This window comes from Juglans regia, chromosome 3 (genome assembly GCF_001411555.2).
Source record: "Juglans regia cultivar Chandler chromosome 3, Walnut 2.0, whole genome shotgun sequence".
In the NCBI taxonomy this organism is placed as follows: domain Eukaryota; kingdom Viridiplantae; phylum Streptophyta; class Magnoliopsida; order Fagales; family Juglandaceae; genus Juglans; species Juglans regia.
Window position 1 is genome coordinate 44,781 of NC_049903.1, and position 13,409 is coordinate 58,189.

The following is a 13,409-nucleotide window of genomic DNA, read 5'->3' on the forward strand; positions in this document are numbered from 1 at the left end:
GCACTCAATCGCAATTAGTTACAACTGCTTTCACCACCTCTGTTCTCTAGAGAGTAAAGAGAGGAGACTCCATTGGCCGCTAGCTTTGTGACAAAGTTAGGTACCGTTGATCTGTGCCATATTAGATTTACAATTTTATTTGTGACAATTAACTTGGCAATTTTTATCTCTGCTTTTTATTTATACAACGAGAAAACCATTTGTTGAAGTTAAAATCTACAGTCTTACTCTCATATTTATTACTACAAAGGAAGAAAGACCACAAATTAACTCCGGTCATTGAAAAAAAAAATAGTGATAGGCAAACACGACATGTCATGTGATAGCCTATAAGAACAAACAAGAACAGTCTCTTTCACATGACTTGAAAATAATTTAATACTGTTTCACATGGATTTTTAAATTAAAAATTTAAATTCTTTGCCCACAGCGCATTTTCATCCAAATATTATTAGAAAAGTTGGATATAATCATCAAGCGTCATATATATATATATATATATATATATATATATATATTTTAAAGTAAGATTTATTATTAAAAGAATAATTTTTTATATAAATCTCAAATATTTTTTTTAAATATATAACATCTGTACATTCTATAATTAAAAATATTATTATTTATTAAAAATATCATGTCAATTAAAAATTGATATTTTTAATGAGTCGTCTTGCAAATCTCATATCAATAATCAAAGATGTCTTCCAAATATTATTTCTTTCTCTTTTAAAAACAAATTTCGTAAGATCTGTTGGGTTTCGCGATGGTAACATGTGGCAAAAAGTGAGTAGTTCACATGCACCACTCGACCACCATAAACTTGACATTTGTTTTTTTTTTTTCTTTTTTTTCTTTTTGAGGCATTGAACTTGGAAAATTAGAAAATTAAGGTCAGATATAATTATAAATTATACAAGCGTCATATTTGTTTTTTAAAAAAATTAGATTTATTATTAAAAAATTAATTTTTTTTATAGAAATCTTAAATTATTTTTGATAACTACAAATTTTTTTTTTTATTAAAAATAGATATGATATTTTTAATGAGTCGTCTTGCAAATCTCATATCAATCAGTCTTCTTCCAAATATTATCTCTCTACTAAAGATCAGCAACTATTCACGACTGATCTATAGCACACATGACATGTAATTTTTTTTAAAATTCAAAACCGACGCATTTCAACCCTTCCCCCCCACCAAATTCTCTCTCTCAGCCACCCAACCCCGCCACCTGTAGTCACTGTCCACCACCATCGTCAGCCTCTAGCCCCATCGTCGGTATCACTTATGCTCATGTACTCCTTCATCGCCGCGCCGCGTACTCCTTCCTCGCCAAGCAACCACATCGCGTTCGGCCTCTCTTCGCCACTGTCAGCCACCCAGCAACGCCACCGACCACCTCACCAGCTCTCGTTCACAATGGCGACCCTCCAGCCACCTTCGAGCCTCCACGCACAGCCCCCTCTCCACTCCCGAAATGGGTCTCACACGAATTTAGTCCCGAAATGCCGTCGCCTGCCTCCGTAAGTCAGCCCAGCCACCACCACCGAACCCCATGACCTCCTAGCAACCCCCACCGTTGAACCCAAGTCACGGCAACCCCGTCCTACCTCTCCATCGTAGGTCAGATCAGCCCAACCCGAAATGGGTCTCCTCTTCTCTCGCCACAGTGCCACCACCGTACACCAGCCCATCCCCCACCACTGAGCCCCACGACCTCCCAGCAACCTCCATTGTCGAACTCCAGTCATGGCAACTCCCTTCTCCCTCTCCATCACAGCACAAATCAGCCCTCAGTAGTAATTCCTTCTTTGAATTTCAATTTTTTTGGGGGGAGGGGTCTTTGGAGACTTGCGATAAATTTATAAATTTATTAAGGATAAATTTGTCAATTTACTTAATCACGTAATGTGGTTTTGAAATATGTGTGAACAGGGCTGCTATCCAGACTTTTTCTTCATAAGATCTGTTGAGTTTCGCGATGGTAACATGTGGCAAAAAGTGAGTAGTTCACGTGCACCACTCGCCCACCATAAACTTGGCTGCTTTTTTTTTTTTGAGGCAATAAACTAGGCTAATTAGAAAAAAGAATATAAAGCGATAAACAAACATTATCCAATATCAGTTTGCATTATTCGTATCGTATTATAATAATATGTCAACCGTTGGATTCAGATCATCCACGGTACATAAATCGTGTGCATTATTCTGGAAGAATCATTACCCATTGTTCATGTGCCTTCTTTATCTTCCGATTCCATCATCTCTTTGTAACTCTCTCCCTCCCCTTCGCTTCAACTTCAAGAGAAAATAAATTTCTCTCTTTCAATTGTCTGAATTGTGGGGCTTCAATTCCGTTGTGTGGGTTTCCTGCCAATCGAAAGAAGGGATTTTGTTTAAGGGGGATTGGAACCCCATGGCGGATGTACTTGGCAAAACGAATCTGTTTTCATCGTGTCGTCATAGTCAACGCGATGGGTTTTCTTTTTCTTTCCCAAAGAAGAGCTGGAATTACAAATCATCTTCTGTGAGTTGGTTTCAGCCTCTGAAACTAAAATCAAAGGTGCTCAGATTGTCTTCTTCATCGAGCAGTGATTATCATGGCAGAAGAGTTTTTCTTCATGGAAACGAAGCCATCCCCGGGAAAGGGAATCACCGATTACAGCCTTCAATTAAAGCTCAGGTTGCTAATTTTTAGTCGCACCCTCTCCTCAAGCCTTCTTTTTCATTCCAGTTTGGTCAGGTTTTGGGCAATTTTCAGTAGAGGGTTCTTTGATTCGTCTTTTCTAGGTCACATTCCTGTTTATTTTCCTTTGTTTCTCTTTGAAACTGGGAACACTGTTAGTAGTAATTCAATATTTTTGTCAATTTTTTTTTTTTTTTACATTTATCACGTATATCACCATTGGCTTTTAATGTTGTAAGCTTTTTCCGACGGAATTTGCAGACTAGCCTTCGGATTGGGAAGGCTCAGAAATGGTGGGAAAAGGGGCTTCAACCAAACATGAAAGAGGTTACTTCCGCACAAGACCTCGTGGACTCCCTATTGAACGCCGGGGATAATCTGGTTGTTGTCGATTTCTTCTCCCCTGGCTGTGGTGGCTGCAAAGCGCTCCACCCCAAGGTAGTATTGGCCACGTATCTGGACCCGTATCGTTATTATTTTTTATCTTTTCACTTACATTTAAAACCCACCGCTATTGACATGATTTTTAATTGTTCTCTGTGTCAGATCTGTCAATTGGCCGATATGCACCCAGATGTGCAGTTCCTTCAGGTGAACTATGAGGAGCACAAGTCGATGAGTTATAGCCTTAATGTCCATGTCCTGCCTTTCTTTCGTTTCTACAGAGGCGCTCATGGTCGTCTATGCAGCTTTAGCTGTACTAACGCCACGGTCAGTGTTCATAATTTTCCAAGTTTGCTTGCCAATAGATGATAAATTTTATATGTTTGTACTAACTGTGCTAATTATCTTGGTTGGCTGGTTCATTTCCAATGCTGGATTTTTAAAAATTGTGTTTTCCACCGAGATTAGGTTGGATTTTCAAACTTTTTCAACTTATGTTTCTTTTGGAGTTACGCACTTACTCCATTCAAACTCAGTAGTCTTGTTTATCCACAAATTAATTCGTATCTAAATTTTGTGTGCATTCACCCATGAACTTATTTGAAAACTTGAAAGTTTGCTCGGTTTCTTATGAAGCCACTCGTGATGTTCCTTTGTTACATCATTACTCCTCACAGCCTGGCCAGTTGTTTTATCCATCCACTAATGAATTTGAATTAGACTTTGCATCCTTTTTTTTTCTCTAAGGCGGGGTTTCTCAATGCTGATTTTTAAATAATGGCATAAACGAATCAGGTAAAAAAATTTAAAGACGCATTGGCCAAGCACACCCCAGATCGTTGTAGTCTTGGGCCTGCAAAAGGGCTGGAGGAGAAAGAGCTCATTGCACTGTCCGCCAACAAGGATCTGTCTTTCAACTACATGCCAAAACCAGTTCAACCAGTTACTGCCCCTGCACTTGAAGAGGTGATCGCAGAAACATCACCATCTCATTTAAGCTCAGTACCTTTTACTCTTCCTTCAACACCCTCAACGTCTGCTCAGGACTCCAAGAAGAAGCCGTTAGTCTCTGCTGGGAGGTGATGTCAGTCGGTCTTTAACGGCCCTTTTCTCTTTGTACAGAACCGTTTTTATGTAATATCCATGTGATTACTGAACATATTAGTGAAGATGAAGTCATACTGTACGCGTGTTTGCTTAGGGAGTCGCAGGCCGTCGGATTTAATTTTTAGGATCCTAGCCTGGTGGTTTGCTTGTGAGTTTAAATCCCAAGCACTTGTGTGTTTGTTGGTGCTGCTTTATGTTGGAGGGAAATGATAAATCCCTTTTTAAGATTGTAAAAAAAATGCCTATCCTTTCATTCAGTTAAAAATGTCTTCTTTTCAATGCCGCTTTCTTTGGTAAATTTTTTGTGGTCCTTAGTAAACGGACATGATTGCCAAAAAATAAGCTTCCTTTTTATTTAGGTAGCGGGTGTATGCTCCTGACAGACTCTTTGCATTGGTATATGAAGTTCGCAAGTTACAGAATTCGAAACCCTCCGTTGGTTGTGGCTTTTTGTGTATGTGCACGCGTGTTGTTCGGCCGACTGATTGGTGTAAAAGCTGAAGAATTACTTAAAAATAAAAATAAAAGTATACTTCTTATAAGCTGTGTCAATGTACCATTCTTATCGCTAATTTGATAAGGTTTTATTTTAAAATTTTAAATTATTATTATATATTTAATAAAGCTATGAAAATTTCGTAAATAGAACCAATGGATACTTCACGGAGTAGGAAGCAAGTAATTACAGCCGTAAAGTAAGTGCCACTACCTTCTAGTTCTGGATCAGGATTACTGATTTGGAGATCATAAATTTTAGAGCTTTGCTATTCATTATCTTCATATTACACTTATTTTTATTATTATTATTATTATTCTAAAACTAATTAAATTATTCTATTTATCATTCATATACCGAGAAAACATTAAAAAAAAATATGTATAGTGAAGAAGATAATCTGGAGACTCGCAGAAGTGAAGAAGATAGTCCTCTGTTTTTAATTTGCAGCTGTCGTTAGCTTAGACTCATTAGAGCCCATTGGGTTAGTCGGGCCAAGTTCTTTATGTGATGGTCGGTCCATCATGGAATCAATCCAGACTGAGTAGTTCTAATAGTTTGTTCTCCCATTTACTTTATCTTGTTTAAGTCCAGTGGTCTTCCGAGCGTATCTGCCGTTATTTCCCTGCTTTTGAATTGGATGTGTCAGGGAATGGTTGTTAGATTTCCCTTTGACATAAATGCTGTATGCGAAATGATATTCGAGCCCAATTGCAATCTCAGGCACTCCTTTGCAAATTTTGAATAAATCTAAAATTTAAAAAATTAATTTTTAATAACAAACTCACCTAAATTATATCTAGCATTATACAATTCCGTAACTATTTTTTTTTTTTCCTTTTCTTATTCTTTGCCAACTAGGGATGTTTATCCGAATTCCGACTCGGGAATCTGGGTATACCTAGACCGAAACCCGAGTTTCAAACCTGTACCGGATTGGTCCGAGTCAAACCGAGGCCGGAACCCGGGTCTTTGAAATCCGAAAATTTGGGTTCCGGATTGTACCCAAAATTTTTTTTTTTTTTAAATAAAACCCTTTACCTTATTAAATTTTTTTTATTTGCTCATTCCCTAATTATTCATGCAAATAAATTATTTGTCCTTTTATTGGTGGCATAAGAATAAGAAGGCTTAGAAAAGATCAACCCAAAGATGAAAGAATAAGAAGGCTTAGAATAACAAGTCGATACCCAATACAAATTTAAAAAAAAAAAAAGTTTCCAAACATTCCAAAAACCACACGGCCACTAGCAAACATATGGTCAAAGCATCCATCAACCCTGCACGACCCATCTCAACCGCAAACAAATGTAGCGACGGCGAAAGAGACGCGACGACGAGGTCCGATGGCGGCGATTAGGGACCTAGGGTTTCTGATTCTGCCGCAGCGCAACGAGAGAGAGAGAGAGAGAGAGAGAGAGAGAGAGAGAGAGAGAGAGAGAGAGAGAGAGAGAGAGAGAAGTGAGTCGGGGGGCTTTACCTGAATAACGACCTAGAAAGGTCAATGGTGATAGAGATGCGACGACGGGGTCACAATGGCGGCAACTAGGGACTTAGGGTTTCTGCTTCTACCGCAGCGTAACGAGAGAGAGAGAGATAGAGAGAGAGAGAAGTGGGTCGAAGTGAGTTGGGGGGGGGGGGGGGGGTTTACCAATCAACGGGGGTTTTTTTTTAAAGGACCCGGGTACCGGGTTTAAACCCTGGTCCCTAACCCATACCTGGACCGTGTTGGTCTGGGTTTTCGATCCGTTTTGATCCGGGCCGGAACCGGAATCAAGATTTTCGAGTTCCAGACCGGGTCGGGAAAAAACCTGGCCCGGATGAACAGTGCTACTGCCAACACTTCATAATCGATGTGAAACAAAATCTTATATAATTCGATGATTAAAGTTAGAGAAAAACTTCAGACTGGATGCAATAATAAATTCATATTTACACCCTCCAATAAGAGGGAGACACGTAAGCTATATGATATAGAACCGATTTGAGCTAAAAAAGCCCTCTATCCTCAAGCCTCAAGCTTCTCTCTCTCTCTCTCTCTCTCTCTCTCTCTCTCTCTCTCACACACACACACACACAAGGTCATCATTGATGCTTTTATGGTATAAACATCAGGAAGCGAACGGTGGTAGGTAGTAGGGGTGAATTTGGTCCAGTCTGCAAGGTGTTTTTTAGACCGGACCAAATCCCTTCAATCCAAGGTTTTACCACCCTGGACTGGACTAAACCCCCAAAGGGATCAGACCAGTCCGGTCCGTTCGGTACATTGGATCTAAACGACGCCGTCTAGATCATACTTCACTCTAAATGTCCATAGCAATCCGTGAGTTCGCTTGACTTCTACTCGAGTAAAGATCAACCCATAAGTTCGCTCAATAGGCGCTGGACACATGTGAGATCCATAAATTTTTGTGTTTATAATTCTTTGTATATTTTATTTAAGTGTGTTATTTTATTTATTTTATTTTATTTTATTTTTGATAGTTGTAATTTATTTTGGTGTGTTTTTATTTTTGGGTTTTAATTCCTTACTATTTATTTATATATGTTATTTGTGTTATTTGTAGTGTTTTATTTTATTTTTTGGGTTGTGTGTGTGTGTGTGTTTCTCTTTGTGGGTCGTGGGTGTGAGTTAGGAGAGCCAAAACAAGCCCAACCCATGTGAGTGTGAACCCTGCCCGTGCGTTTATTGAACCCAACCCGTGCGTTTATTGGACCCAACCCATGTAGCATCTGAAACCCAGCCTTGTGATTAGAGGGCCCAGCCCGTGCGGAAGTTAGGAACCCAGCCCCTCATTTTATGCAATGGTGCCGTTTTGAAGAAACCCTTAGGGTTTCATCGTGTTCTCCTTGGCTTCATCCCTCTCTTTTTCCTCATTTTTCTTCCTTTTCTTTCTGGTTTCTTCTTCTACTAGCTACTATCATGCCGATTTCTTCCTCCAATCTTAGCATGGCATCATAGAAAAATTTCTTTCCCTCATCACCGGCCACCACCACCTTACTTTCCACCTCCTCCTTCCATTGTTCTTCTCAGTGTCATTCGGCTAGGGATTCCGAAAGCTTGATGTCCAGCTACCGCTCCACGCGGCCACCATCTTCCACCTTCTTCTTCTATCTTCTTCTCTGTGTCGTGCGGCAGTGCACTCTGAAGAATTGTTGTCCAGCTGCCGTGCCACACGTCCGCACCTTAGTCTTCCTCTCCTCCACGGCTTGCATTGCCGGATTTGTTTTCTCTACTCGTGAGGCACGCAGCCACTTGCTACCAACTTGGTTGGCCTATAAATAGGTCAGGATTCCTCTCTTCTCAAGGATTCAAAATTTGTTCATCTCTCTCTCTCTTTCTCTCTCAAACCGAAATCTTGTTTCCCAAATTTTTGTGGTTGTTCTCTCGTAAGTGTTAAGCCTTTTTGCTGTGTGCACTACCGCGAACCACCGTGCATGGTGTTTTTCCCCTTGGTTGTTTGACCATCCTCGAGAGCCATCAGTGTTTTTCCACTTATATTTTGACTCAACCCGCGAGTTGAGAGCTCTTTTTGGGCACTGAACTGTCGTGTGCCGCTGTTGAGCCGCCACCTAGAGCAACGCCCCTTTCGCTTGATCTTCCATATTTATTTCTCATTTTTGTATGTAATTTTCCAGTTTTAAAATAATATTGTTATTATTGTCATTTGTAAACTGTTGATTTGTTGGTCTGTTGGAATTGGGCCTTGGATCATTGAAGTGTTGGGTTGTTAATTGAAGTTGTTGGAATTGGGCCTTGGGCTGGATTGGAGAACGGGATTACGCATGTAGTTGTGAAACTGTGTAATTGTAAATGGATGACTATTTTATGTAAATGAGTTATTTATTATTGCATGCAATAAATTGTTGTCATGCACATTTATCATCTTAAATAAATTGTGCTTTATAGTCATGTTGTCTGTTTGGAAAATGAGATTGTTTATGTTGATGCGTGTGTATCACGACCCCAAGTCGAGACGGGGCATTATCTCGGTGGAGCTCATCTAGTCACTCAGGAGTAACAGACTGACGTGACGTCCACTGCGTTGTCGCAAGGCGACGATGGGAACGGACGAGACGGTAACGCTCTCGTACCGATTCCATGACCTTTTGGCTAGTGAGGTTAGAGGATGCTTGATCATGTACGCGCTAGACGCGGAACTAGGCATCGCTCATTACGAAGTCTCATGCACGAACATTACCCATTGTGTGACGATGAGAGACAGGGTATGCGGACGGTCCATAGGGGAGACCGTGGTGCATGCATAATTAATTTAGTAAAGGTTATGACTGGGTTAAATGAGATTTTTGGCATAGTGTATTTTCTGCATATTTGTCCGTATGGGGACGCGTGATTACATTAATGTGCTTTAAAACTCTTGGATTTTATTTTGGTTAATTACTTGCTGAGATGTCATAATCTCATTGTAATGTTTTACCCTACGGTTCCATCTTATAGTGCCATAGAGTCTGACGCAGAGCCCGAGTATGAACCCGAGGGATCAGCTCTGCCGAAGGTTTGAGTTGCTAAGATATTGTTCAGCGTTATGGAATTTGTTTCCCTTATATTATTTCTTATCTTTAATTTATCTGTCAAATGACTGTATGATTCTTGTAAAGTTATTTTACTATTTTTGAATAATTCTGGTACTTAATAAAGAAAGACCTTATTATTTCTCCGCTGCGAATATTATTTTGTACATTTATTGCATGTTGTACACACTCTGAACACTGGTCGTTGGGGTGCGTGATCCGTGTAGTCATCATCTCGGTGTCACGAACTCCACAAAAATAACACGTGGGAGTCGAGGGCACCATAACACACCACTCGAGCGAATCACTAGTCCTAGTATTCGCGGACTAGTGATTCGCTCGAGCTCTGCTCGACATACCGCTCTAGTCAAGAAGAAGAGAAAATAAGGGAGAAAGTGAGAGAAATAGAATTGAATGTCCCTATAGGAGTTTTCATAAGTATGAGTGTGCACTACGCGAAGAAAATAAAAATTAGTAGTGAATAATTAAGATGATGTTTGGATAGTGAGTTGAGATGAAAATTGAAAACTGAATAAAATATTGCTAGAATATTATTTATTATTATTATAATTGTTTTGAAATTTGAAAAAATTGAGTTGTTTATTATATTTTGTGTGAAAATTTAGAAAAGTTGTTATGATGAGGTGAGGTGAGATGAAACACTTTCGCTATTCAAATAAGACCTAAAATTTAGGAAAAATATTTTATAGAACTAATATGTCTTCATTACTATTGTCTATTTACATATAATTACATAAATTATCACATGATTAATTGATAGTATATATTATTTAATATTTTATATAGTTAATGATAATAAGTTAGATAAAACTTATATCCTTAACTTATATAAATACTATATAATAATACTATATTAAATTATTAAAAATATTTTAAATATATATCTAGTTCACTTCGGTCCGATCTAAAATTTATAGACCCCGAAACCGGACTGAACCTCTTCGGTCCACAATTTTTGGGACCAAGACCAGCCCCTCCAATATTCAGTCTGGTCTGGTCCGAACCAAATTTTGTACACCCCTAATAGGTAGAAGCTCTCTTTTGTACTTTTGTAGTAGAAACTCAAGAAGGGAATGACAGTAAGTGTTGCGGTGATTGATGGGCATACTTCGTTGCAATGTTCAATATATCATTTCTGAAACAAGAGATGATAATAGGAGAGAACAATTTTATGGAGATTACACTGGAAATTATGAAAGATTGAGGCAAGACGAACTTTAAAGATGTACTCCAACAAAATGAGTCTTGAGAAAATATTGTGAAGTGTTATATATATATATGCATGCCTAGTATTGGCAAAGTTTCGATAAAAAAAAATGGTAATGCTAGATTCAATTGTGAGTGTTGCCATATAATTCTTTTGAAAAGAGCGAGACTTACTATTAAAGAATTATTTTTTTATGTGAATCTCATAATTACTTATTTTTTTAAAAAAAAATTATGCGACACTTGCACGCTCCACTATTGAAAATATTATTTCTAAATTAGAAAATATATCTCAAAATGGAATTTATTTGAAATTAGAAATTGATTCAGTGCAACTCAATTTTTTCTCATAATAGTGGGAAGCTTGCTTGTTATGTTCCATTGAATGGTGTAAAGTAAAGTAAGCTTACGAGTTAATTTTTTTTTTAATAGTGAACTCACCTAATTTATGAGTTAGTATCCTCATTGGATTATGCAAATTCAAATCCAATAAAGAGTTTGGTTAATAGAGTCTAAAAATAATCTATATTGAATTATGCAACTTCAAAGAAGATGACTTTTTGCTACAATAATTTAGAAGAGAAATGATGGACATCAGCCGGAAGCCGCAGCACACCCTTAAGAAATTTTTTTTTTTTTTCAACTCAACACGGTGTGTTGAGGATGTAGGCTGATATTTTTCATTTCTCAATTTAGAATTGGAGGTCATTTTTGTTTTTACTGTAGCTAGATCAAAGCTAATAAAAAATACTATATGTGAACACTCTCTCTCCATCAATTCTCTCTCTCCTGAGCTCATTTCTCATTTCTTCCTCCAATGTTATTTTCCCTCCATTTCTCATTTCTTCCTTTCTGTTAGGTTTCTTCCATTTCTCCATCTTTGTAATATCACAGCCTTTTCGATCCCCTCCTGGTATCTGTGAAATCATTTTTTTTCTCAATCCCCCTCCTTCACAAACCTTCGTCCAGCACTTGTGTTTCGTCGCAGCAAGTTTTGTTCGTCGCAGCACCACCAGTCCGTCGCAACAACACCAGTTCATTGCAGCAACACCAGTTGAGGCCCTTCGCTTTCAGGACTTTCAGCAACACCACTTGCAGCAGCACCAGCACATCCTGCCGTGAGTTTCAAGAAATAGGTAAGTATGTTTGAAATTTTTTTATTCTGATGTTGATTTAGAAGTAGTGTGATGATTTTATTGTGGATTGAGGGTTTAGGGTTTTGTTATTTGGAATTTTCTTGTATAGTTTCGGATTGAAAGTTTTTGGCACAGCTATGTTATTTCAATCTTTATTGCTTGCGGATTATATCTGCCTTCCTCCTTTAATTTGGTAATCTTTTCACTTTCTTTGAGATAATGAGACTTGAGTCCTAGATCGTCATCAAACATAACAGCATAGATTTTCTTAAAAAGTTAAATATTTAGAATGACTGGTATAGGTCCTGTGTATTTGTGGCTATGCTTTTTGTTTTTTTAATGAAAATTTTCAATGACTTGTTGAGAGAGAGAGAGAGAGAGAGAGAGATGTTGCTGCATCATTCTCTCGATTAGTAAATGTAGCTCTGCACTAGATTATTGATGTGTGGGAGTAGGAAGTTTGAGTACACTCTTGGGACTGATGCCCTCTTTCTTATCTCTGTAGTCTGTAATGATTCTTGACATGTTGTCTACCTAAGACTAAGGAACTCTTATTATCTATTTAGAATAGTATTAATGGTGAAGATCAAGGTGAATATAGTTGTGTTTGAATACAGTGGCATGATACTGATAGAGACTCCTTACTGATCAAGGTAAATATTGTGTTTGAATATTTGACAAAGATATGACACGATTGAAACTGAAATCTTCTATAGTTTAGTGGCTATTTATTGCTATGGAAAAAGTAACTTGAATCATGAAAATCTTGTGATGTCTCTGAATTTGATTTAAACACTCTTGTATTAGTAAAATAGCTTGTATATGGGCATAATTAATATATCTTGATTTTGAAGAGGCTTATGACTTCTCCTTTGGTGTCTCCATGATGACTTTGTCAATAGCACTGAAAATAAATATAATTTCTTAAACATGATGTCATTTCTAAATTATTTGGGTACTTCAGTGTCTAAAATGGCATTTCTACATCTGCATTCAAGTTTGATTTGGTGTTGTTTAAAATTTGTATTCAAGTTTAAAATATTCAAGTTTTATGATGACCTTTAAATTATTTAAGGATAGAGCCTTCATTTGATGTGAATCTCTTCTTCACCACTCTCTTACAAAGTAGTTGATAAGGGGAAGGCAGCACCCCATTCAATAGCATACATGATAATGTCGTGGTCCAATCATCACAAGTTGAAGGTGAACAAAGGCCACACACTAAAAAATCTCAAAGAGGTATATCTTTCACTACAGACAAGGATAATCTCCTTATTTCAGCTTGGCTAAATATTAGCATTGATGCTATACAGGATACTAACCAAAAATCCACACACAGGTGGGAAAGAATTTATGAATACTATAATGAGTATAAAAAACCAAACACGCATGAACGTTTGATTGCGTCATTGACCAATTAATGACAATCCGTCCAAAAATACACAAACAAGTTTTGTGTTGTTGTAGCACAAATAGAGTCTTTGCATCCGAGTGGTATCACAAAGCTGGATAAGGTATTAATTTTATTTCTCCTTTAGTGTTTTTATATGTTTGGGCTTATTTATATACTAACTTTATCACTTTGTTCATTTAAGATTGATAATGCAAAAATTATACAAAGAGGTTGAGAAGACAAGTTTTATCATGGAGTATTGTTGGTGTCTATTGAGACACCAATCAAAATGGCAACAACATCAATTAACATTGTCAATGAGGAGAAAATCACTTGGAAACATCCGGCCAGTGCTAGCTTAGCTCCAGATGGAGACGATATTTTGGATGACAACACGAGGTCATCCATGAGAGACCTCTAGGCAAGAAGGCTGAGAAAGAAAA

At 37.8% G+C, this 13,409-nt stretch overlaps 1 protein-coding gene across 1 annotated transcript; it reads left to right on the plus strand.

Annotated features, from left to right (window-relative positions):
* The first annotated feature begins 2,220 nt into the window (after nucleotides 1-2,220).
* On the plus strand, nucleotides 2,221-4,460 carry LOC109000407 (thioredoxin-like 1-1, chloroplastic). The gene is made up of 4 exons (XM_018977267.2): nucleotides 2,221-2,687; nucleotides 2,952-3,128; nucleotides 3,237-3,401; nucleotides 3,870-4,460. Exons 1-4 carry the CDS (start codon nucleotides 2,421-2,423, stop codon nucleotides 4,155-4,157), a joined length of 897 nt encoding a protein of 298 aa, XP_018832812.1. The 5' UTR covers nucleotides 2,221-2,420; the 3' UTR covers nucleotides 4,158-4,460.
* Nucleotides 4,461-13,409: the final 8,949 nt, after the last annotated feature.

Excerpts from the sequence above, each read along its gene's own strand:
- LOC109000407 (XM_018977267.2), top strand. The coding sequence starts at position 2,421 with ATGGCGGATGTACTTGGCAAAACGAATCTGTTTTCATCGTGTCGTCAT. Across the intron at positions 3,129-3,236 it reads GCAAAGCGCTCCACCCCAAG|ATCTGTCAATTGGCCGATAT; the intron begins GTAGTATTGGCC and ends TCTCTGTGTCAG. Across the intron at positions 3,402-3,869 it reads TTAGCTGTACTAACGCCACG|GTAAAAAAATTTAAAGACGC; the intron begins GTCAGTGTTCAT and ends TAAACGAATCAG.